This window comes from Pseudopipra pipra, chromosome 25 (assembly GCF_036250125.1).
Source record: "Pseudopipra pipra isolate bDixPip1 chromosome 25, bDixPip1.hap1, whole genome shotgun sequence".
In the NCBI taxonomy this organism is placed as follows: Eukaryota; Metazoa; Chordata; class Aves; order Passeriformes; family Pipridae; genus Pseudopipra; species Pseudopipra pipra.
Window position 1 is genome coordinate 1,689,094 of NC_087573.1, and position 24,951 is coordinate 1,714,044.

General features: G+C 54.8%; 1 protein-coding gene across 32 annotated transcripts in view; it reads left to right on the forward strand.

Annotated features, from left to right (window-relative positions):
- Window positions 1–24,951, forward strand: part of NFASC (neurofascin) — an 84,515-nt gene that overhangs the window by 50,217 nt on the left and 9,347 nt on the right. For 10 of the 32 annotated variants that reach the window (XM_064635601.1, XM_064635593.1, XM_064635588.1 and 7 more), the window contains 9 exons: window positions 705–927; window positions 2,635–2,750; window positions 3,884–4,088; window positions 6,069–6,191; window positions 6,658–6,831; window positions 8,873–8,902; window positions 15,862–16,104; window positions 18,697–18,813; window positions 20,504–20,659. In XM_064635601.1, coding sequence (XP_064491671.1) covers window positions 705–927; window positions 2,635–2,750; window positions 3,884–4,088; window positions 6,069–6,191; window positions 6,658–6,831; window positions 8,873–8,902; window positions 15,862–16,104; window positions 18,697–18,813; window positions 20,504–20,659 — 1,387 coding nt within the window. The remainder of the gene's footprint in view (window positions 1–704; window positions 928–2,634; window positions 2,751–3,883; window positions 4,089–6,068; window positions 6,192–6,657; window positions 6,832–8,872; window positions 8,903–15,861; window positions 16,105–18,696; window positions 18,814–20,503; window positions 20,660–24,951) is intronic. The other 22 variants (XM_064635608.1, XM_064635605.1, XM_064635609.1 and 19 more) reach the window with 14 other exon arrangements.

Genomic DNA, 24,951 nt, shown 5'->3' on the forward strand with positions numbered 1-24,951 from the left:
GATGGGAAGATATTTAAGTCCCTCCCCAACCCAGGCCAGTCTCTGATGATTCTGTGATGAAATAAAAAGCAGAGGACTCAAGAGAGGCCATTGTTAGTGCCTAGAAGAAGGTTTGTGATGAAAAAAAAAATCATTTTCAATGATGTAAATCAAACAAAACGTGGTGAATAGCAGAGAAGTCAGGGAAGATCATCCAAGAGGCAGGTTCTCAGTAGTACAGAGGATTTACAGAGCAGCTCTTGCTTTGCTTCGTGCACCACCAGGTGTCATCCACAAACAAGCCATGAGCTGTGAGGAGGCTTGAAACTGCAGTGGGAATACAGGCTGGAATACAAGGATAATATCTATGGAATATATTCTGTATTGTGCACACATTTGATTTATTATATAGAGTATATATGTAAGCAACCTGAGCTAGTGGAAGGTGTCCCTGCCCATGGCAGGGGGTTGGAATGAGACAAGTTTAACGTCCCTTCCAACCCAAACCATTGCAGGATTTTGTGGTTCTAGGAGTGTAAGGTTCTGGAGGGCAAGAACCAGGAACGTTCTTGTTCCCACTCCCCTTTGGGAACAGAGATTTGAGATTTGATGATGGACCCCGAAACCAGCCCCAGCTGCCCCCGGGAACCTTCGGGGGCTCCTTGCAGAGCGACACGGGCTGTTTTTCTCCCTCTCACTTCCTCTCTCTGTTCCGGTCCATGAAGCCCCTGAATGCAACTCAAGCTTATGGGCCCAACCTCAGGTACCTCGTGCGCTGGCGGCGCCGGGACCCGCGGGGCAGCTGGTACAACGAGACGGTGAAGGGCCCCCGGCACGTGGTGTGGAACACCCCCATCTACGTCCCCTACGAGATCAAGGTGCAGGCGGAGAACGACTTCGGCAGAGCCCCCGAGCCCGACACCTACATCGGCTACTCCGGGGAGGACTGTGAGTACCCCCCGGCAGGAGCCCAGGGCAGGGCCTGGGGGTGTGCCCCCCGTGCCTGGGGCTTGATGTGGCACAAAAATCCACTCCTGGCTCAGATGAGCGACCTGGGATAGCGGAACTGGGATGAGCTTCAGGGTCCCTTCCGCCCCAAAGCATCCCATGGTTCCGTGACTTGGCCGCTGGCTCCTGTTCCGGGCTCTGCCTGCACGACCCAAGTCACCCACCCCGCTCCCTTTGCTCTCTGCGACACCCAGGCAGCACTTGGAGGCTGGAAAACCACGGGATTCCCCTCGGGATGAGCTCTGGCTGCGTCCCAATAAGTGGCATTAACGTTTTGTGCCCCCCCCAACACACACCGAGTTCATCTCAGAGGAGAGGTTTTATGAATGGCCAAAAGGTCCTTAGTTCACCCTGCACTGGATTCTTGTGCCTCTCTGATAAAGCCTCAGCTAAGCCCCAGCCTGGGCTCCTGTTTGCAACACGTTGGCTCAGCTTATCTTCCTTTAAACCTCTCCCCTGGTCACGCAGAACAGCTCGTTTAATTCTCTTTTTCTGGGCTGCTGGGTATCACCTCCTGTGCTTGCAGCACCCGAGGCTCTCAACCACGATTATCCTCATCCTGCTGGGATAATGTGGTTTGCTGCCAACTGCTTTATCTTTGGAGAAATATATATTAGTTTGTGGTTTGGGGTCCCTGGCTGTGGGAACATTGGGATTACTGAGAAGGAAGGGGGATAAATCAGGTGAGAACCCACGACCCCAGGCTTGGAGTCAAGGGGCACAAACAGGGCACAGAAATCCGAATTAAAGCTGCAGTTTTGGGGCTGTGATGGCACAGACAACACATCCTCCAGCTGGGCACCTCCTGGAGGAAACAGGGCAAGGGGAAGGAAAGTGGGTAGAAAATGTGGGAATCAGGGTATGGAAGCAAAGCTGGACCCAGCTGAGAGGTCATTACTGGGAAAGCTCTGGGAGCTCCTGGCTGCACCACCATCTCTGGGCACTACAAGGGTGGGGGTTTTTTCTAGTTTCTCTTGAAAATCTGTGCCATAATTATGAGTTTGGGGAGGATCTGAAAAAGCCACCACGTGTGTGTGTGTGTTATATGGAGGCAAACCAGGGAGACCAAAGCTCCTGAATCACAGCCCAGGCACAAATGTGCTCTGCCCGTGCCTGAGGGGTGGGACAGGTTAGAAAAACACAAAAAAACCTCAAAAAATAGCCTCTGTCATGTCTGAGCTGCTTCACAAATAACTGCAGATTCCTACACACAGCAGGTGAGCTGTGAACAGGGGGTAAAGCCCCAAGTGGATCAACAGCAGGTTCTGGGCAAATTCAGATTAAAGGCTGTGGAAATGAGGTAGTTTGGGAACCATGGGGTCTGACAGTGGCCAAGGTGAGGCAGGAGGGGATGGATGTGCTGGATCCTTCACTGGGAGAGGGAGGGAGGGGAGCCAGACCCCTTCCTTGCAGCAGGAAACCCTGCTGGGAACTGGATCATGAGGGTTGATGAGTGACCCAGGACTCGTTTTCTTCCCCCTTCCCATGGAAGGAGGCAGAGCAGTCGTGGGGCTGCTGCTCCCCCAGCAGTGCTGTGATGGGACCCCCCAGGGCCAGGGCAGAGGGGTGTCTGTGTGTCTGACCCTGCTGGGGGGCCCCAGTGCCCACTGGGCTCCGTCCCACTGTGCTCTATCCCTGCCCGCCCAGATCCCAAGGCTGCGCCCACGGACGTTAGGATTAGAGTCCTAAACAGCACTGCCGTGGCTCTGACCTGGACCAGAGTGCACCTGGACACCATCCAGGGACAGCTCAAGGAGTACAGAGTGAGCAGCCCCAAACCTCTCGGGCACTGACTGTTAACACCTCTAATCAGCTCACGGAATTCCCGACTGGCTCCAGCGGGATGGGGATGGGGATGGGGATGGGGATGGGGATGAGAGGGAACCCTCCTCTGGCCACCTGGACCCCTGGGCTGCTCTGGGTGCAGAGCACAGGGGCTGAGCTCTGCTCTGGGGCAGCGAGGAAGGGCTGCTTTGCTCTCTGTGGGGTCAGGGACATCTCCTGTTGGCTCCCCCAGGGCTGGGATGGCCCTTCCCGGAGCCTCCCTGCAGGATCTGGGGGGGCTCAGAGCAAACAGGGCTGTCCTCGTGCACCCCCAGAGGGGCTGGGGGGGCCCTACCCCTGCAGGAAGGTGGCTCTGGGGGCAGTGACCTCAAACAGGGTCGGTTTTGTGTCATCCCCAAAGTTCCCACGTGGGATTTTAATGAACCCCAGCCCTGCCAAGCCCAAACCCTGTGGGTTGTACTGACTGGTCACTACGGGCAGCCTGGATCCTGCTCTGCTTTGGGGTTTTCTGCTAATATTTGCTATTTGCTGCTGGGGTAAACTACTAATGTCTATGTACAGAGGATGGACCCTGTTCCAAACAAGCAAAAGTCTGAGCAGGGCCCTCCTCTCAGCCTTTCAGACCAAAACCACGTGCCCTGCAAACAGTTCCAGCCCCTCAAATCCAATAATCCGCTGGGCTCTGCTCTCCTGGTTCTGCCTCTGCTCTTCTTCTGGTCTGTTTTCTCAATGAATCTTATTTCTGCACGAAATAAGATTTGCAGGCAGGGCTTTGAATGGGAGACTTTCCAAAATCCAGGCTTTCCTCTGTGCCTGGCTGTGTCCCACCTTTCCTCGGGTGGAAAGGGAGAATCACTCGATGTTCAGCTCTTGGGAACCAGAGGCAGCTTTTAGTCTGAGCTTGGTGGTTTTGCTCTGTGCCCTTTGACAAGCACTTAACCCTCTTCCTCAGGTAACACCCCTGACCTGGTGGGACCTGGAGCTTCACTAATTCCTCTAAAAGCTGCTCTTTGCAAAGTTCTGCTCTCGGTTTATACACAGATATTTTTTTCCCTAAAAAAAATTGCATTTCCACGGGAAAAGCTTCACTTGCCATGCCTGTTTCTTGAAGGCCTATTTCTGGAGAGACAGTAGCTTGCTGAAGAACCTGTGGGTCTCCAGAAAACGGCAGTTTGTGAGTTTTCCTGGAGACAGAAACCGGGGCATAGTGTCCAGGCTGTTCCCTTACAGCAACTACAAACTTGAGATGGTTGTGACCAACGGCCGAGGAGATGGGCCCCGCAGTGAGGTGAAGGAATTCCCCACTCCTGAAGGAGGTACGTCCCCAGGGGGGCTGGGAATGTCCCTGTCCCTCCATCCCGACGGGAAAGGTTTGGGCGGAGAGGCCGATTTTAGGGACCGGCTGAGCAGAACCAGCCCGGAATTTTAGCACGGGAAACACCCAGGGGATGGATTAGCCTGGAATTTTAGCACAGGAAAAAAAAAGCCAGGAAAGAAAATTAGCACAGAATTTTAGCAGAGAAAAAACCCAGGAAAGAAAATTAGCACGGAATTTTAGCATGGAAAAATGCAGGAAAGAAAATTAGCCTGGAATTTTAGCACGGAATTTTAGCCCAGAATTTTAGCACAGAAAAAAAAACCAGGAAAGAAAATTAGCATAGAATTTTAGCACAGAAAAGAGCCAGGAAAGAAAATTTGCCTGGAATTTTAGCACAGAAAAAAACCAGGAAGGGAAATTAGCACAGAATTTTAGCACAGAAAAAGCCCAGGAAAGAAAATTAGCCTGGGATTTTAGCACGGAGGAAACCCAGAAAAGAAAATTAGCACTGACTGGGTTCCTCCTGCTCTGGAAAAGGCAGGAAAATCCGCCCCAGCCCTGAGTCCTTTTGCTGTGGAGGGACATGAGCAGCCCCTCTGTCGGGCTCTCCAGGCAGGAGCTCCTCGTTGTGCTGTTTGAGGAGCTCGTGGCAAGGATGAACTTGAGGTTTTAATTTCCCTGCTGTCTATTTATAGAGCCAGGGAGGAGTTGGAGCTGCACTTCCAGTGCCTGGCACTGACTCTTCCCACAGCACAAGGGAGGGTTTGGCACAGGATGCTCCAAAAACACGAGGGGAGGATTTGCCAGGGGTAAATCTCCTCTCAAAATCCAGCGGGATCTTCCTCTTTGCCTTCTTCTTCCTCCTGCCCCTGCTGCACAGGAGCAGCAGCTCTCAGCCCTGCCTCTGCCTCGGGATTTTCTGGGATGCTGTCACTGCTTCCTAAGGATTTTCTGTTGATCAGCCATAATTCAGATTGTTTTAAGAGGAAGGACAGTAGGTTTTTGTAGTTCCTGTAGGTTTTGCAGCAAAGTGCTTTGTGAGAGGTGATTATCTGTGTGCTGGAGGCACAAGGATTTGGGGGGGCTGTAGATATTTGGGGTGGCTGTAGATATTTGGGGTGGCTACAGCCATTTGGGGTGGCTACAGGCATTTGGGGTGGCTGTAAGGATACATGGGTGGCATTAATTGAAACAATTACAGCAGATTATACCCCTGTCACGAGGAAAACGTTGATTTTGTGTTTCTCCCATACCACTAAGCTATTTTATTGACTACGTATTGACATTTAGGAGACTGGATGACACTCTGCACAACAGGCTGGTTAAAAATAAACACCCCCCTGATCTCCCAGATCAGCAAGCCAAGCTCTTTCCCCAGTTAAGGCACCGCAATTATGAGTCAACCAGGAGAATAATTTAATTCAGGGCTGTGTAATTCTTTCCTTCCTTTACTGGCTTTGAACCAGCAGTGATAACCCAGGGTGAGGACACTGCAGACACGCAGATCTCCAGACACTGATACCACACTTGGTGATAAGAGAAGCTGCTGTCCTGCTTTCTGTGGCTTGGAGGGAGAAAGCGAGGAGATGAAAACCTCGGGCTGGGTGGGGGATGCAAAAAAAAGTCTGTTTGCAACAGAGGGAAGCGGGGATTGAAGTGAGTCCCAGCTCTGCTTCAGCTGCAGCACCTTCTGTGGCCTCACCGGGGGGTTCCCAGCACGGCACGGGCACTTTGGGATGGGTTTGCATGCAGAGCTGCTCTGCTTCCTGCTCCTGCACACCCCAGCTGCTGCTGGCACTTGGTTTCTGGCACTTGGTTTCTGGCACAGACCCTCGTTCAGGCCGTTCTGCCCTTTGCTGTGTGTCTGTGTGGCTGTTTTGGAGTGGCCCGAGTGTGTGGCGTGTTCAGCAGTGGAAGGTGTGTTATCTCGTGTGTTTTCTCTTCTCTCCCTCTCCTCCCTGCTCCCTCCTCTCCCAAGTGCCCAGCTCCCCCAGGTACCTGAGAATCCGACAGCCCAACCTGGAAATCATCAATCTGGAGTGGGATCACCCCGAGCATCCCAACGGAGTCCTCACAGGATACAGCCTTAGATACCAGCCCTGTACGTTCCCCCTTCTCCTCTGGGTGATAATCCTTTAGTAACTGCTGGCTCCCTCCTCCCCCAGCCCGGGGATCTCTCCATGAGGAGCTGGAGACTTCCATGATGAGCCAAGCTGGTGTTGAGAGGGGTCCTGGCACAGTGGAGTTGGCCAGGGAGGGTGGGGGGTGCCCAGCAGTTCCCCAGCCTCGGCTGTTGAAGGGAAAGAAGTTTGATCTGAGTTTTAAGCTCAGTCCCAGCAGTTCCTGTGCTCTCTCAAACACAAGCTCCTGCCCAGAGCCCACACGACTCCTGGGGCAGCAGAGCCTTCCCAGACCACCTGGATGTCCCCACCAGAGTGTCCCCAAGTGCCCCAAAGGAAGAGTCTTTACCAGCAGCAGCAGCTCCGAGCACGAGGCCCCGCAGCGAGGCTGGAGGAGCTGGAGGGCACCTGAACCTGAACCCACCACCCCCTGGCTTTCCTCCCCAGTTAACGGGACCAAAACGGGCCGAACCGTGGTGGAGAACTTCTCCCCCAACCAGACCAGGTTCACCCTGCAGAGGACAGACCCCATCTCCCGCTACCGCTTCGTGCTGCGCGCCCGCACCCAGGTGGGAGAAGGAGAGCCCGTAGTGGAGGAGTCCCCAGCCCTGCTGGACGAAGGTATGTGCAGCAGCAACAGCTCCTGGCTCTGCCCAGGGCCTGGGGGGGTGATGGGACACGGGGATGAGCCAAAAACTGCGGGTCAGAGGAGCAGGAGGAGCACGGAGACAGCACAGTGAGACAGCACAGCCACTCTGCTGCAGGGACAGAGGGACTGGTCAGGACCAAAGTGCTGCAGCAGAAACACTACAGAGGGGACTGAGAGACTCTCCTGGGCTCCAGGGAGCCACCTCACAAGCAGTGAGGGCTCCTCACGTGCCCTGGAGAGCAGGAGGGCACTGTGGGGTTGTGCTGCCAGAGGGCAGGGTTAGGTCAGATATCGGGTTTTGAAGCCCTGGCACAGGTTGCCCAGAGAAGCTGTGGCTGCCCCATCCCTGGAAGTGTCCAAGGCCAGGTTGGACGGGGCTTGGAGCAACCTGGGCTAGTGGAAGGTGTCCCTGCCCACGGCAGGGGGTGGCACTGGGTGATCTTTAAGATCCCAACCAACCCAAACCTGCTGTGATTCTGTGACCTCGCTCTCCTCTCGCTGAAGGTGATTTCATTTGCCCCTCTGCTGTCTCAGCATGAGCTGAATAAGGGGCAGGTGGGGGTGACTTTTAGGTGGCTCAGAGGGGGTGAAGCAGCTGCCACCTCCCAGTCACCCCACTCAGAATGAATCCCCAACTCTCAGACTCACAATCAGATAAAATGCCCATGGTGGGACATCCATCAAAGCAAGTGAAAGTTCAGGAGCCCTGAGGGAACGTGGGGAGACAGAAGGCGGCTCTTTCCTCTCTTTATCCTCCTCTAACAGACCCGTGATTGGGTTAGTGCTCGGATTTAATGGGGGCTTTGGCTCCTTGCCTCCATCTCCCCCTCCCCAGCTAATGGCTCTGAGTAGGAAAAGTAATTCCTGCCATGACCCAGTGGAAATGAAATGCTTCCCAACACCTCTTAGGTGGGTTCCAGTGGCACTAATTGATGGGAGATGGGGCTGGGGGGGAAAACAGCAGCCAAGTTACACCCTGGCAGTCGTGAGAGGGGCTTTAAAGAGGAGCTTTGCTGAGCTGTTAGAGCACAGCAGTTGGATTGAGGGTGATGGGCAAGGTTTTTAGTTGTTTCTCGTGCATTTGCTCTCCTGGGTTTGTTTCTGTGCACTGGCATCAGCCACTGGTGGCAGTGAACAGTGAAATAACAGCCAGAACCAACTCCTGGTGTGGAAAACTTCTTTGATTTGTCTCAGGAAATAGCAGGCAGTGCCTGCACCTGTGTGCCAAGGCAAGGCTCCCTCTCTGCAGGGTCTGGGGTGGCACCTGATGCTCCCCTGCTGGAAAGGACAAAGCATTGGCCAATCGAGCAGCAAGAAAAATTAAAGTAGTTTACAGTCACGTTCCAGAAACTTTGGGGGCAAAGTTTGCCCCCCAAAACACGAGACCCTGAGGGCCAACGTGACCTGGGTGAGTTTTGCTCGTGCCAGGCAGGTTGGGCACCACGAGCAGCTCCGAGTGCACACCTTGATGGGAAGGTACCTGCTGCAAAGGTGAGGTTGGGATTGAAAGAAACTAAGCAGAATAAGGAAATTAAACCCATGAATGGGTTTTTTCTTGGGTAATTGTTTTCTGCTCACCAGAGTCCTTCCCCAGGGAGGTTCAAACCAAACACCTGCACGGGGCAGGACGAGATGTGAGTGATTCCAGGGGAAATGGGGGAAATTCAGTGTCAAAACCGGGATTGGATCTAAGCAGCTGCTCAAGCACTTGGCTCAAAGACACCCCTGGCACCTCTGCTGAGGGGCTGGGGGGTGTTGGAGCTGAGGTGTGAGTACCTGGTGTGGTTTCTCCGCCGTGCCCGAGGGGCCAGCCCTGCTGTGCCAGGCTGGGCTCCCACTGCCTTCACTCCCTGTGTCCCAGCTCCCTCCTGGCTGTGTGTGAGTGGTCCCGAGTGTCCCCTGGGTGTGCTCTGGTTGTTTGACACGTTCCTGTGTTTTCTCTCCCCTTCTCTGCCGGGCTCTCTCCGGGCTCTCTCCGTCCCCCCCTCTCTGCCCCTGGCGCTGCCCTCGAAGCCACGCCAACCCCAGGTACCGGATTTGGAGGTAACAGGCATGGGGCAAAGAGGGGCTTTCTGTGCTGCCAATTAAAGCATGAGCTCCGTTAACCCTTTCAATGGCAAAGCTGAGCCTCGAGGAGGGGCCAAACTGGGCATTCAAAACCATGGCAGGGAAAAACAAAGCCCCCCCGGGCAGGAGGGACGAGGGCAGGCTCCACAGCAGGGCCTGCAAAGATCAAAATCTTCCCTGAGCGGGGCTTAAAAAGCTCCCAGATGCCTAATGATGGCCAAAGCCACCACACCCTGCAGTGGCCACACACTGAACAAGCCCAAAGGAGAGCTGAGTTGCCCATTAAAGAGGGTTTTTTTCCCTATTAAAGAGGGGGTTTTCGCTCTATTAAAGAGATTTTTTTGCCTATTAAAGAGGGGGTTTTTGCTCTGTTAAAGAGGTTTTTTCCTCTGTTAAAGAGGAGCTTTTTCCCCTGGGGAAGAGGTTTTTAATCCCAGCTCTGCACAAAGCCCCTCTCCCTTTTTAAAGCCTCGCCATCCCCGCCCTGCAAAATGCAGAATATTTCCAGCCAGCCCTGACCTGTTGGTGCCAACCACAGCACCTCTGCCCTGCCCTGGGGGGGCTGAGCTGGATTTTTCCCCCCAGGAAGCTGCAGTGGCCAGCCCTGGCACATGGGGGGGTGTTTTTGGTGCACGGGCACCACTCAGCTCCCGTGGCTGTGCCAGGGCAGTGCCAGGGCAGTGCCAGGGCTGTGGGGCAGGAGCATCCCCTTGTTGCCAGGTGCCCATTGAAAGGGTTAAGGACACGTTTGTGCCACAGCTGTGCATGTTCTGCATGGGGGCTGTTGCTGGCTTGGCCCTGGGGGCTCTCCCTGCAGCAGCAAAGCAGGGCTGAGCCTCTTGCAGCCCCGGGGGCAGCACCTCCTCCCGCTTCCATGGAAAACCAACCCCCCAGGACCGCCCTGCAAGGCCCAGAGCACAACTTCTGCTTCCCAGGGAAGGGTTCCCACCCCTGACAGACGTGACTTCCCCCTCCCAGCACAGCTCTGAGCCCTGTGCCAGCTCAGAAGGGGGGGCAGTGGCAGGGCCAGGGGGTGCAGCCGCCCCAAAACCCACCCCCCAAACGCTGTGGGGCAGCTTTGGGGGGGAGTGGAGCAGCAGCACTTGGTCCCCCAGAGCTCCTGCTTTGCCCTGGGGCTGCCCAAGGAGGAACAGCTTCCCAGGGAAGGCTCTTCCCGAGGGATACAAGTGCAGGACCTGCTCTCTGCACCTGTAGGTTTGGCTTTCCTGCCTCGGAGATGGTTCCCCTCCTTTGGTTTGGTTGCAGTGGTGTCTCTACCCTGTGTTATTTTGCATTTTTTTTTTTCCCTTTCTGAACAGAGGCCAATCTTTTCCTCTTTTCCTCTTCTCTCTTTTCCTCTTCTCTTCCCCACCCCACAAAAAAGAAAGAAAAGGGGGTAACAGATTGGTCTGCTTTGGGTGGTGGAGACCTGAAAAGGGACATATTTTGGCTTAGAGGATCTCCATCCTCCAAGTCCTGGAGGGCTGTGCTGCTGCTACAGCTCCTCCTCCACCCAGGGTTTAGCTCATCCACAAGAATCCGGATTTTCTTCGTGGATCAGGATCACCCAAAGTCCTTTTCTACCTGCAGTGGATGTTGCTGAACTTCGACAGCACGACCTGACCTCTTTATCCCTCCAGCATCGTTTCACTTCAGGCTTCCTTTCTTCCCCCACCAGATGAATTAGCTGCCATTTCAAGGGTGATTCTCCAAGCACAGAGCCCTTCCCTCTGTTTTTCACCTTCCAAGAGAGGAAACAGTGAATTGGAGAGCTGGGCCAGGGCTGAGAGGAGCCTGAGATGAGGCAGTGGAGCAGGGGGTCACCCAGAGCTGCCTCAGCTCCCTCCCAGCACCCCCAGCAAGGGCAGGCAGGGCACAATCAGCCCCGGGAAGATCCATCTCCCATCCCCATCCTGCTCTTTTGCTGGATGTCATTTCTCCTCAGGCCTCAGTGTCACACAGGCTGAGCAGGGTTTGGCTCCAGAGGCTGTTTCTCTTCCTAACAAGTCCTGGTTCCACTGAAATGCTGCTTGACCTCTCCCAGCTCCGCTCACTGACCTACATTGGGGGGATTTTCACGGATCCACGGTGAAAGTTGCCTTAAATTGCAGTAAAAGGCTCTTTGCCACGGGCTGCTGGCACTGAGAGGGAATTAAAAGGTCTTTTTTTGCAGGGGTAACCTCAGCCAGGCAGGGGCAGGGCTGGGCTGTGTGGGCAGGAGGAACTGGACCAGGCTGATGGAATCAAAGTGAAGTGCAGGGACTTTCCCTTAGGAAAGGTTTTACCTTTCCTAAGCCAGACCTGGATAACAGGAGAGGTGATCTGGGAAAAGAGAAGACGTTTTATTTATGCTCTGAGTGAGAAAAAAAAATCAAAACTGGATCCTCTCCCACCCCTGTGTGTGTGTGGAAAAACATCAGCAGGGACCATAAAGAGTATTGGTTTTAGACTTGAAGGGAAAAAAATGACTTTTCTCTGTTCTCTTCGCGTTGTTCCATAATTAGGAATTGGAGGAGAAAGATCCTATTGTTCATTTTAGGAACAGAGAGAACTGCTGACCCCTCTCTTTTGGAGGCTGCTCAATCACCCCTTTCTATTCTCGAATCTCTTATCTTTTCACATCAGACTTGCAGCACTTTCGTGGTAAAGACTTTACAATTTCCTCCCGTTGTCACAAAGTGAGAGGGCAAGAGGAAAAAATAAATCACTGAGAACACATTTGCCCAATCGTCAAAAATCATGAAAAATTAATCCAATTTCTCCAAGCCTAATTATTTTGCAGACACACCCAAGGGAAAGCTGTTACTCCAGCCCTAACAACGCATTAAAAAGCACTTTAAATAATTAAAGAGCGGCATAGACGGGGATTGTTTCCTGCATTTTGCAAAAATAAATGCAGCTACTCCCTGAATTTACACTACTCAGAGCAGGACTTGAGTCCTCTCTGTGGAACCTCCCTCTTTAAATATCCTCTTTTGCTGTTATGATTCTTCCTCTCTGTTGTTTGTTTGTTTGGTTTTCTGATCTGAGCTTCAAACAGGTTTTTTTTGTGCGAGGTTTGGGCTCCGCAGGAGCAAAGCAGCAGCACTGAAACTATTAATTGCTGCATCCCCAGCCCCTCATCAGAGCCCATCTCCCCCGTCCTGCGAGGAAATGATGCTGCTTCTTGCAGACAACCCGGCAAAGAGGGGCAGTTAATGGGCTGAGTGCTCGTTTAGAGGTTTCCAGGAAGGTGGGAGCAGGGGCTGGGAGTGGCTCTTGCTGGTTTTTACTCCATTTCCTGCAGGATAAACCTGCTCCAAGGACTGGTTTTCAGGGGGTTGCTCTGCCCCGGGATGGGGGGAGTGGAGGCTCCTTCCCTTCTTTCAGCGAGCGGGGATTTGTTCCCCATCCCACAGATTCCAGATCCTGCTCCTGAACTCGGAGGCAGCTGCTGTCAGAGCTGGGAGAGCTCGGGAGAACATTTCCAGCCGCTCTGCAAAGCCCAGGAAGGTCCTGCCCGCTGAGGCAGCCACGGCTTTGGGAGGACGGGGGTGACTTCCAGGCTTCCACAGGGAGCCGTGCTGGGAACACCCACCTGAGTCTCCATCTGCCCCTTGGAGCAGGGCTGTGGCACTGCCCTGAGCTGGGCAGGGGCTGGGGGGCTCAGGAGCCCCAGGGAAGGGGCTCTCCCCGTGCTCAGGTGCCCTTTTCTTCGGGAGACTCCGGGATCGCTCTGATCTGTCCCAGCCCGCCTTGATCCCCCCCTGCTCCGAGAGCAGCTCTCATTAGGGGATGGATTTCAAAGCCCAGCAAATGCCCCTCATCTTGTCTCTGCCCCGAGTCTCCCAGCTGAGCTTTTCTCCCGCACACATTTCATATTCCAGCGCTAATGAGGCCGGAGCTTTGCATCCCGGGGCAGCTCAGGATTAAATCCCCCCGACCAGGGGAGCCCTGCCCTCCCTCCCATCCTGCCCTCTCTGAGCTGCTGCTTCCCAGCTCCCCCAGTCCCCCTCTTCACCTGCTCCTAGTCCTGCCAAGATGATTTTTATGCCCGGTGCCAACTCCCCCTCCTGGGTCTCCCTCGTTATCCTGATGGAATGTGATAGCTCTGCTCCCAGGGATCACCTCCCCCAGAGCTGCTGCAGGGCTGGGGGGCAAATCCTGCCCGGGATCACTGTCAGCTCAGCCTGGTGCTGCATCCAGGAGGGTCCTGGTGCTGAATCCAGGGGGGTCCTGGTGCTGCAGCTCCCCCTGTGTGTGTTGGGGGCTGCAGGGAACACACAGAGATGATCCCCTGCATCGGGGATGGCGAGGCTTGGATTTATCCCAGATAATCTCTTCCCATCTAAGGCCTGGGGGAGCATTAAAGCTGAATCTCTCCCTCTGCCACAGCCATTCCAGCAGTGCTGGGCAAAGCAGAGGGGCCTGGAAGGTGCTGAGCAGGAGAGGTTTGATGGTGCAGAGACTGGGAGCTGGGAGGTTGTACCAGGCTTTCCACCAGCTCCTGCCTTTCAGAAAGTTACTTTCTGCCTTTTTGAATCTTATTTTCCTCCGAGGGGAGCCAGGGGCTCACAGGGGAGTGCTGAGACTGCATTAGCTGATAACCAGTGTCTCCAGTGCTGTTTGATTGTGTCCAGGGCCAAGCCATCGAGGAGCTGCAGCTCCATCACGTTAATGGGGACATTAACCCAGTGACACCAATCTCTTAACCCCCCAAAAACCCGCTGTGAATCACCAGAGATGGATGTTGGCACTTCCCAACCCGAGGAAGGATTTGTAGCGTGGCCTCAGAGCAGCAAAGTCCTTCACGGGCGAGGGAGGGGAAAAGAAAACCCAGAGCAGCAAAACCCCAACCCCCCTTTTCGCTGCCTCACGAACTCCCAAGGACAAAGCTGTGCCCTGTCCCAGCCAGGCTGGGTCCCCTCCCTGTCCCCACCACCTCCCCTGGGCTGGGGCAGGGGTGGGCTGTGCACGGGGGGGCTTTTTTGGGGGGCTGCATGAGGCTGTCGGGGATGCTGCGGGTACCACCTGGAGAGGATGCTGGGCTGGGGGTTTGGGGTGACTGTGGCTGCTCTTGGTGCACCCCTGGGGCTGGGCTGGGGGTTTGGGGGCACTGTGGCTGCTCTTGGTGCACCCCTGGGGCTGGGCTGGGGGTTTGGGGTGACTGTGGCTGCTCTTGGTGCACCCCTGGGGCTGGGCTGGGGGGTCTGGGGGTGACTGTGGCTGCTCTTGGTGCACCCCTGGGGCTGGGCTGGGGGTTTGGGGGCACTGTGGCTGCTCTTGGTGCACCCCTGGGGCTGGGCTGGGGGTCTGGGGGTGACTGTGGCTGCTCTTGGTGCACCCCTGGGGCTGGGCTGGGGGGTTTGGGGTGACTGTGGCTGCTCTGGGGGTTTGGGATGTGCTGTAACTGTGGTTCTATTGCAGCTGGGGGCGGTGGGGAGATGGACTGAGCGACCTCCTGCTCTTCTCTGCTTTTGGATCCCTGGCAGGGCTGAGGTTTTAGGGGTTGGGTCTCCTTGGGGGTTGGTGAGAAAGAAAGCCCTGGCTTGGTGCTGGGACTCCTTTTCGAGTGCTTTCCTAGAGCTGTTCTTGTCTGTGGGTGATTTTTATCGTGGCTGGTTTCATTTGCCTGAAAGAGGGATTTGTAATCCCTTGATCCACAGGAAGACTAAGTAAATATAATTTAATGTGAGCATCCCAGGGCGAATCTCCTCTCAGTTACCTTTGGTATTTGAAGCAGCATTCCAGCTGCATTTTCCACTGGCAGGTTTGCAGGCCCAAGGCAATGCCCTCCCCTTCAGTGGGACCCTCACCCACACTCTGGGCTGGGGGTGGAAAGGGCAGATTTCCCCCTTCCCATGGAAACACAGCCCAGGTGAGACGTGGGCACAGGAGCCATTTACCAAACAAATTGCTCAGACTTTCCCCCTGGACACCTTGGGGTGTAGCAACCCCTGGGTCTTAATTTAAATGTAAATTTTGAGGGGCAGTGATGGCAAAGCACCATCCATCACTCGCCCACGAGCTAAAATCCACCTTAATGCTGAAGCTGCTCCATCACCAGCAGCATTAGCCCAGAGACCAGCCAGGCTGGAAGGAGCTGGGAGGCTGCAGGCTGAGTTGGCAGCTCAGAAATGCTGGAGGTGTAGTCCAGGGGCAGCTGAATTAATGTAATTGCAGCTTGCCTGGCCCACGACAAATGGGATTAGTGTGTTTTCTTAAGAGCTAAATCCCATTTCATTTTTCAGGGAGCTCAGAGGGCTCCCAGCACAGCTCTGTGCAGGGGGATGGATGGTGGCTTTGGGGACAGTCTGTGCAGCCCCAAACCCCCCAGCTCTGGGCAGGGGGCTGGATGGTGGCTTTGGGGACAGCCTGTGCAGCCCCAAACCCCCCCAGCTCTGGGCAGGGGGCTGGATGGTGGCTTTGGGGACAGTCTGTGCAGCCCCAAACCCCCCAGCTCTGGGCAGGGGGCTGGATGGTGGCTTTGGGGACAGCCTGTGCAGCCCCAAACCCCCCCAGCTCTGGGCAGGGGGCTGGATGGTGGCTTTGGGGACAGTCTGTGCAGCCCCAAACCCCCCCAGCTCCCTCCTGCTGGAGGGATTTTAGCCCGGGGTGGGGAGGGGCCCCGGGGCAGAGCCGAGGCAGAGCAGGAGCAGGTCGTTCAGCCCTGGGCTGGGGATCACCCTGGGGGCACAGGAGGGCGTTTCTGGGGGTCTCTCCCCCTTTGCTGCCCCCTCCTCACCCCCAGTGCCTGTCCCAGCCCCCGGCCGGGTGCACAGGGAGGGGGGACGAGCTCTCCAGCCTCGTGTTCCCGGTGGGATTCGCCGCCTCCCTCCCATCCCGCCCGTGCTGTGCTCCCCTCCCCTCTCCTGCCTGCCCTGGCAGTGTGGGGGAGGACAGGGGCAGCCCCCCCTCCCCAGGAGACCTCCCGAGCCGGTGTTTCCCTCTCCCAGCCGCCACTGGGACGCCTCCGGTGGAGCAAAGCAGCCCTACAACCACCCCAACCACCACCACCGGCACAGCAACCACCCCAACCACTCCTGACACAACAACAGCCACCACAGCTCCTCCAACCACAGCTCCAACCACAGCTCCAACCACAGCTCCAACCACAGCTCCAACCACAGCCACCACCAGCAGCAGCACCACGGCCGCCGCCGAGAGGGCTCCGGCTGCCACCACAAAGCAGGAGTTGGGTACTGAGCTTTTCCTTTTTTTTTTTTGGAAATATCCCTCTCTTTTTAAAAAAAAGATTTAGAAAGAGTGGTGCAAACTCAGGGAAGGGAGAAAGGAGGAAGAATTGTTTCCAGGGAGAAAAAAGACCCTTCGGGGTTAGATCTGAATAGATTTTAATGTATTAAGGGCTTGGCTTAAATAACAGTTCACAGTGAGCCTCTGCCACCGAAATTCCCCCCCCCTCCCCCAAAATATAGTTTTTTCAGATCAGTTTAATATATTTGGTTTTGCCTAAAAAGGTTTCTTTTCTCTGAAAAGGGGCTTTCCCTTTATTCTGATCCACTGCAAGACATCCCCTGCCAAAGATGAGGGACCTCCCTTTGTCCTTAGCCCAAAGGGAGAAAAGAAAACCTTTGGTACAAAATGGCCCCAAAAGATTTTAATTTTTAATTTTGCATTTAATTTTTAATTTTTAAAAAATTTCCAAAACTTCGTATTTTAATTTTTAATTTAATTTTGTGTTTCCCTTATCCGGCCGAAAAAGACCCCGATACTCAAGTCCAGTTTTTGGAACTTGGATGTTGTGATACACCTATATAAAAACCCCCTATTTTAATTTCTCATACTCTTAACCCCTCAAACCCTGCTGGCACCTTCCCCAGAGCCCGCCCAGGATGGGCACAGGGCAGATTTAAGGCATCCCCCGCTTCGGGAGTGGCTCTGGGAGGAGCTGGAGGTGCCCCAGGCTCGGGAATCCCGGGGCACAAGTGGCTCCTGTTCCTTCAGTGCCACCCCCCTGGTCTCACTGTCGGGGTGACACAGCCCTCCCTGGGCTGTGCTGATGCAGCAGGGTTTGGGAAGGAGGTGGCAAACCCCACAAAGGGCTCCCAGAGGGTTCTCCTGTATCCCAGGGCCGCTCAGGAGGGGTCCTGGTGCTGCTGGAGAAAGGTGTCACTTCAGATTTAGCACATCAGCCGCCGGCTGAGAGACCTGTCAGCACCTATAGGAGTCTCTGGCTTTGTGCTCCTGCTCTCTGGGGCTGCCACAGCCCACAGGAGAGCTGGGCAGGGGGGAGTTACAGCACGGGGGGGGTGAGCCAGGGCTTTGCCAGGTCGGGATGAACCTCCCCTGCAATCAGCTGGAACAGGGGGATCAGCCTCTGCTTTGGTGGAGGAATATTCCCAGCTCTGTGTGGTTTTTAGGGATGTATCTCCCCAAGCCTTGTTTTTAAAGCACTGCTGTGATGGGGTCTGCAGTTAATAAATAATTGTGGACAGTTATATTCACTTAAGAAGTGAGTCAAGCCAGGAATGCAAACAAAGTCTAAAGGTTGGACGGGGCTGGGAGCAACCTGTTCTAGTGGAAGGTGTCCCTGCCCGAGGCAGGGGGTGGAATGAGATGAACTTTAAGGTCCCTTCAACCCAAACCATTCTGGGATGATTCTACTACTCAGTTCAGACCCCTTTCTTTATACTCTTGCATGAGATTAGCTCAGGGTGGTTGAAAAACCACCCAAACCTTATGCTGGGAGGTCCTGCCTCCACCTGCCAGTAACAAAGCAAGATCATCACAACAGTGTCACTGCCAGGTGGGAAAACATTGCTAATTGGAAATCAGTAATGAAGTGGTGAGGCACAGAGCAGGGAGAGGGGGTGGGAGTGCAAGAGGAACCAACCAACCCCCCTGGGGACAGGAGGGAAGGGGCTGAGCCCTGCTGTGGGGTGTGAGGGGGATTGTGAGAGGGGGTAAGAGCGTTGTGTCAGAGGGATTTTAGGTCACCCCAAAGCACCAGGTCCTTGCAGTGCCCCCAGAATTCACCCAGGGCGTGCAGTGATTGATCTGTGTTCTAAAACACGAGCTACACCCTGAATAACAACGAGGTGTGACTTACCCAACACCTCTGAACACTCTCTGAAGGGGGGGATTGGCTCCACTCCAGCAGAGCCCGAGTTCATCCAAAGCAACGTCAGCAATCCTTAACTTCAACCTCACAAACGAGTGACTGCACTGCCCCACTGGCTGTCCCCAGGCCCAGCTGGGTGACAACAATCTCTGCCAGCCTCTGCTCCTGGTTGTGGCAGTGAGGCTGTGTGCAGCCATGCACGGGGCTCCCACCTGCACCCGGGCACGGTGGAGATGAGATCCCTCATCCCCCTGCTCAGGGATGTGCCACGGGAGCCTCCAGGCCCCAAGGATGAGCTGAGGGCAAGTTGGGCTTGGCTTAAATAACAATTCACAGCGAGCCTCTGCCTCCAAAATTCCCCCCCCCCAAAAAAAAAAAAAGTTGAGAATCTTGAAAAGAGCAAATATTGAGATTTTTGAAAAGAGCAAATATTGAGAATTTTGAAAAGAGCAAACACTGAGAATTTTGAAAAGAGCAAACATTGAGAATTTTGAAAAGAACAAATATTGAGAATTTTTAAAAGAGCAAACACTGAGAATCTTGAAAAAGAGCAAAGACTGAGAATCTTGAAAAGACAAGGCACACTTAGGCTGAGCTCAAAGCATTGACCTCAGGAGTTATTTTGTGAGGTTTTACCAGCACCAGCTGCTGGGTGAGGTCTCCTTGTAACCCAAAATACTAACAACTCCTGTTCTAACCTGTCCACCAGCCACCAATGGATCGTCCATATGGGACATAAGAGCTATGGCTAATAGTAACTGGGCAAACATCACCTGGAGCCACAATTACTCTGCAGGAACTGACTTTGTGGTTAAGTATATCACCAGTAAGCATCAGATCGCGTGGGGACTCTACAGGGTGGTGGTGCCATCAGAGATCCTGCCAGCTCCCACTTCATTGATTACCTTAATTAGTGCCTGTGGAGCGATGCTCCAGGGCCAGGTGGAGGATGGGAGGGGAGAAGGTCCTGCTCCTCGGGGCTGTTTGGGGTGGACCAGAGTGAATCCTGAATCCCCTCCTCGTCTGTGAGATGTTCCTTTGTGAACTGTGAGCTGGGCTGCACAAAGAGCCTTAAAACCACCTCTAAGCCTGCAGTCTGTGTGAATTGGAGAGAGCCTTTCAGTGCCTTTGAACACGGGCTTTTTGAACCTGGAGTTGGCAGAATCCTCTGTGATCCCAAACCTCCTGTCATATCGGATATCGTTGTCTCTTAACGTTGTAAGGCTCGTGCTTAGTCTGGAAACTCGGTCTCTCTGGGCTCAGCTCTTGTTTAGAAGGATGTTGGGGTGTGTTGCTGGTTGTTCTGGGGTTTCCCAGACGGGCAGTGCTCGCTGCTTATCTCTGACTTTACTCCCCAACCACTCCAGCCCTCCCAGCAGCTGCTGGGCCAGCCTGAAATGGGCATTTAAAACACACCAGTTAGACCAGGAAACCACTTAAAACATCCCTGAAGTGATGACCTTGAATTCTCTTTGCAACAACTCCCCGTGCAGAGCCAGGGCTCGCTCCGCAGCCCCCGGGGCTCCAGCAGGCCATGATTGCCATAATTCAGGATAACACCAGCTTGCCAAGCCCTAAATAATCACACATCCCAGCTCCCAAAGCACCCTCTGCCAGCCCTGGTTTTCCCCCCTCACTGGGAGCACAAAGCACAGGCCCACGTGCTGGGCTGCAGCAGCAGCAATAATCCCTTGGGATGCCCTCCCCAGGATCCAGCCCCGGGAGGAAATCTTGGAGATTTCAGCCCTTCCTGGACAGTCAGGGCTCTCCACCCTTTTTTGGTGGTGTTTGAGGTGACCAAATCCTCAAAGCCACGTTTCTCCTTCCCTGCAGCACCTCCAGAGCCCCAGAGCCAAGCCCTGCTGCAGGCTTGCTGGAATTCCGTGGATAGTGCTCAGAATTAAGCCCATCAGCAAATGATTCCCAGCACAATGCAAAGAACAGGTTGTTCTTGGGAAGAACCCGGGAGCAACCAGCCCACGAGCAGCCCTTCTTGAGTCAAAGGGCTGAACTCTTCCCTCAAAAGCACCAACGTGCCAGCTGGGGTGGGCAGTCCCACAGTTCAATGCATTATCCAGCTCATCCTTAACCCCCCAGAACACCTGATGCACAGGTATCACCCCCAACAGCCCAAGGACCAGCTCCTTTACCAAGCCCTGCAGCACCTTCATCCAGCTGAGCACGACCAGGCAAATTTCAGCTTTTTTTTTTTTTCTGTGCTAAACCCCCCAAATACCCGAACCCGAGGCTGGGCAGATAAAAAGAGCCAGGTCTTAAAAGCAGGGAGAGATCTGAGTAGCTGCCAGTCCTTTTTTTTCCCCCGGCGTGGCACGGGGGGTGTGCAGCAGGACCCACCCCGCATTCCCGAATTCCCGCATCCCTGATTCCCCCCATGAGCCGGCCCCGAGCCGTTCGCAGCTCGTTGTCGCGGGCACAAAGCCTCGCCCGGCAGGGTCGGCACGGGGGATCGCGGAGCCTCCCGCGGCTGCCTTTGATGTGCGGTTTCTGTTTCTCAGGTAACAAGACAGAGAGATCTATCCCTGTTAAGGCTCAGACCCCTTCCTCTGTGCAGCTGGCGGATCTGACGCCGGGGATGATGTACAAGCTGTGGGTGTTCCCCATATGGTCTAGCCCCAGCGAGCACTCGTACATAACCTTTACCACCAGCTCAGGTGAGACAGCATGTGACATCCAGCACGGCATTCCCGTGGCGGGAGGTGCTTGGACTGCATGGAAAAAACCCTCATCCAACCCCCTCCTCACCCCCAGCCTCCGTTCAGGAGACAACCGGCAGGTTGCTCCACGTGGCAGCCCCAGGAAGGGCTTTGGGGGTGCCCGAGAAGGAAAAGGGGGTTGCAGGAGGGTGGAGAACCCGCTCGGGGTGTCCCCGTGGCTCTGCTTGGGGCCCCCCCTCGGGGTGTCTGCGCTCCCTCGGCCGCGGGGTTTGCACGTGTCCGGCCCCAGGATGTGCCAGAGGGGCTGGAGGGGACGGATCCGTGCTGGGATGCAGGACTGGGAGTGGGAAGGTGGCGTTTGCACGGGTGGCATCTCTCGTCTGGCGCCGGGTTTATTGGCACGAGCGATTTTCCAGGCTCAGCACCCCCAGTGGGTTTTCCAGCCCCCTGGCTCTGGGCTTCCTGCTGACCCCTGTTGACTCCCACGGGCACTTTATGCATTTGTAAAAACATCCCCGTTCACACTCGGGGGCTTCCAGGGAATCCAAACAGCCGTAATTCCCATTGTATTCCCTGGATATTCCCTGGGGGGGTTCCAGAGGGATCTGCCTGTCAGGGCACGGCTCCAAACGCTCAGCTGGAAAACCACGGAGCAGGGAAAGGCTGGAGCAGCCGCCCCTGAGGGGTGTAGTGGGTAGAGGAGGGTGATTTTCAAGGAGCTGGAACGATTTTACTCCGATCCAGCCAAGTGATGGGAAACTCCAGCGCTCGCCGGGCTCTGCTGGGAAGGGCAGAGGGAAAATGGGATTCCCAGCAAGGCAGAGCCACGGGGAGGGGAGGGGGAGCAGCTCCCCTCACCCCCCAGGCACATCCTGCTTGGTGTCCGAAAATTTGGCAAGCCTTAAATCCACTGAGTAACCCCCTGACAGTGCTCAGATGACACAGGGCCAGATGGCAGCTGCTGGCGTTCCATGGAATTGTTAAGGCTGGAAAAGACCTCTGAGATCATCAGTCTGACCATTAACCCAGCACTGCCAAGGCCACCACTAACCCTCGGCCCCAGGTGCCACATCCAGGTGTGTTTTGCATGTCAGATGGTGCCCAGGAGCACCCCGGGAGTGCTGCCCTTGGCCCTGCCCAGCCCTCGTGTGCCTCCCCAGACTGCTCCGTTGCCTCGGGATGGGATCAAACCCATGGCACAGCAGCCCCTGGAACACTCTGCCCCCAGACCTTAGAGCTGATTCTTCAGCTCAGACTCTCCCCAGCACAGCTCCAGCTGCTGTGTAACATCCCCAGTTTTGTTTCTCATTCCGGACCCTCCCTTGACTCTGAAATCACCACCAGCTCGACACCCCCCACCCCACCATGAGACTCATCCCTCTGGACAACTATTCCCAACCTGGACCCGCCTCTTTCCTGTTCTCCCCTGCTTCTCACCCACTTTGGGATCTGGGGGGGGGGTGAGGGGCCAGCAAGGGGCTGGGAATCATTAAAAAAGGGGGGTTAAAAGGCAATATCCTTGGCTGATTCACGCTGGGGGACTCTGCATATGTTCTCCATAACTGGGAGGTTCCTACTGATATTTTCCTGGAGACCAAAGGATGGGGCCACCTTTATCCCTGTGAGAGAGGCTGGTGGTGGCCTGAGCCCTGGCACTGTGGGATGTGCAGGAATAAATGCACATCCACTTCTCTGCTGGCTGGATCTGCTGACACAAGTGCTCGGCCCCCGCTGACAATCATGTGCCATCAGGAATGCTTTGGACAAAAAAAAGCACTGTTCATATTTTATTTTTCTTTTTTTGGGGGGGCAGGGGTGGTTTTTCTGTATTTTGCAAAGAGCTGTTTTAAAGGTTTCTTGAGTTTGAGGGCAGAGGAGGAAGAAATATCCCACCTGCACTGTGGCTGCAGGACGCAGCCCTCTGGCTTTGCCTCTGATTCACTGGCAGCTCAGAGCCCCTCCCAGGAGCAAAGGACACTTTGAAACAGCAGAAAGAGCTCAATATAAGGAGGTTTTCTACATTTGGAATAAATAAGTTCCTCAGCCTGGACAAACACTGTGTCCAGAGAAGGGAAAGGAGATGGTGAAGGGGCTGGAGAGTCCCTTGAGGAGCAGCTGAGGGAGCTGGGGAAGGGGCTGGAGCAGCAGAACTGAGGGAGCTGGGGGGGCTCAGCCTGGAGCAAAGGAGGCTCAGGGGGGACCTTCTGGCTCTGCAACCCCCTGACAGGAGGGGGGAGCCGGGGGGGGTTGGGCTCTGCTCCCAGGGAACAAGGGACAGGAGGAGAGGGAACGGCCTCAGGCTGTGCCAGGGGAGGCTCAGGTTGGACATCAGGAGGAATTTCTCCATGGAAAGGGTGGTCAGGCACTGGAAGGGGCTGCCCAGGGAGGTTTGGAGCCCCCACCCCTGGAAGTGTCCAAGGAAGAACTGGATGTGTCACTCAGTGCTCTGGGCTGGGGGACAAGGTGGGGATGGGGCTCAGGGTGGACTCGATAATCCTGGAGGGCTTTTCCAACCTCAGTGACTCTGGGAAGAGGATCCCACAAGGCTGGAGATGGGGGGACTTCACATTCCCAGTGGTCTCCTTGTGCAATTCCAGACAGACCCTTCCCTGCTGGGCGAGCACAGCTTTGCTCCTGACTCTTGGCTGACGTGTTTGCTGCCAACAGCTCATAATGAAGTTGTTTTTTTTTTTTTTAAAAAAAAAGGCTCTGCAGTGGCATTTCCAATCAGGACCTGTGGGATTACACAGCTGCTTTCCCCTCCTTCTCCTTGATGTTGGCCTTCCATTAGAGCAAATCACAGCATCCCTCTGACAGCCACGTCCTCCCTCTCCCCTCTCCCAACGCTGCAATGACAGTCACTCGTTTACCCCAAACACAAATTGCTCTGCCTGTAATTTGGTCCTCATGTGTTGCTTTTCTGGGAAGGATGGCAATGACACCCCTACCTTGGTGTCAGGTTCCTGCTGCAAGATCTCCTGGGGCTCAAAAGCCTCCTCCCTGCCTGTGAAACTCAGCTCCAACCCTCCCACCCACCTCTCAGGCATTTGATACTTTGAAGCCCCCCTTGTTTCTGGCTGTAAAAGCCCCATCCCATCACTGGTAATGCAATCTTTGTCCATCTCCAAGCTTCCTTCCCCTTCCCTCCCCGAGCACTCAGCTAATTGAATCCAGTTCTCAGCTCCACTGGGTTTTAATCTCATTGTCTCCTGTTAAAAGCACATCCTCGAGGACTGTGGGGCTCAGGTAAATGTGGAATTTGGCAGCAGTAGGGGAAAAAAAGCAGCCAAGGCACCGTCAGGCAGGTCCTGGGTGAGCCCAGGAGGTCAGTGCTGCTCCCAAACACACAATGTTCAGGGTTTGACATCGTTTCTTTGCCGTTTTCTTTCTTGTCTTTTATCTGAATTTTATCTCTTTTACCTGAATTTCCTCGTCGTGGTTTGTCTGCAGTTCCCTCCGTGGCTTAGATTTCATCCTGAGGAAAGGACTTCCCCTCCTGGGTTCACTTCTGACGGAATAAGCACAGTTTAAGCCCTGAAATGCCTGAAAGTTTACCAACTCCACCCATTTTTCCAGGAGCTGTCTCTCTCACAAGGAGCCTTTCATTCAGAGCACATTCAGGGAGGGCTGTTCCACGCTTTCCTTACACCATCCTGCTCCTTGTCAGCTTGTCATGACAAAAGGCTGCTCCCTGCCCCTCCCAGTTCCCAACTGGCTCCCAAGCAGCCCAGCTCTCCCCCCAGGAACACCTCTGTGTTTTCCTGGGTAAATGTAGCCCCCCCTGCTGCGCTGAAGGTTATTTTCTCCTCTGCTCTGTCTTGCTGAATACCAAGTGCGTGTCAATGAGAGCCAGAAAATGGCAGCGTGGAGCTATTTATAGGACACAGATTTGTCTGTCTGACCGTGCAGGAGAGCTGCAAACAAGGAGCCAGGGAGGACACAGCAGTCAGGAGCTGTTTGGGGCACAGGACACCTCCTTGCTGGGGATTAATGCCATGAATAGTCATGAGCCTCCTGAGGGTGCTGGAAGCAGCGATAGGAAGGTTTTGCCCCAGGAGGAAACACTTCCCTGTGCCATCAAACCACCTCTCAGCTCCCTGGGACCCAGATGATGTTCCTCAAAGCTGTTGCCACTGCTGCCTCCCCTCTTGTGCATCAGCCAGGTCTTGGTGGGGTCCCACGAGTCCCCTCCGAGCCCTGGGGACCCTCTGTGGCCCCCCAAGGGCAGCAGAGCCTCTGCCCATCCCCTCCAGGACTCCAGTTTATCCCTCAGGGCTCAGCACCCTCCT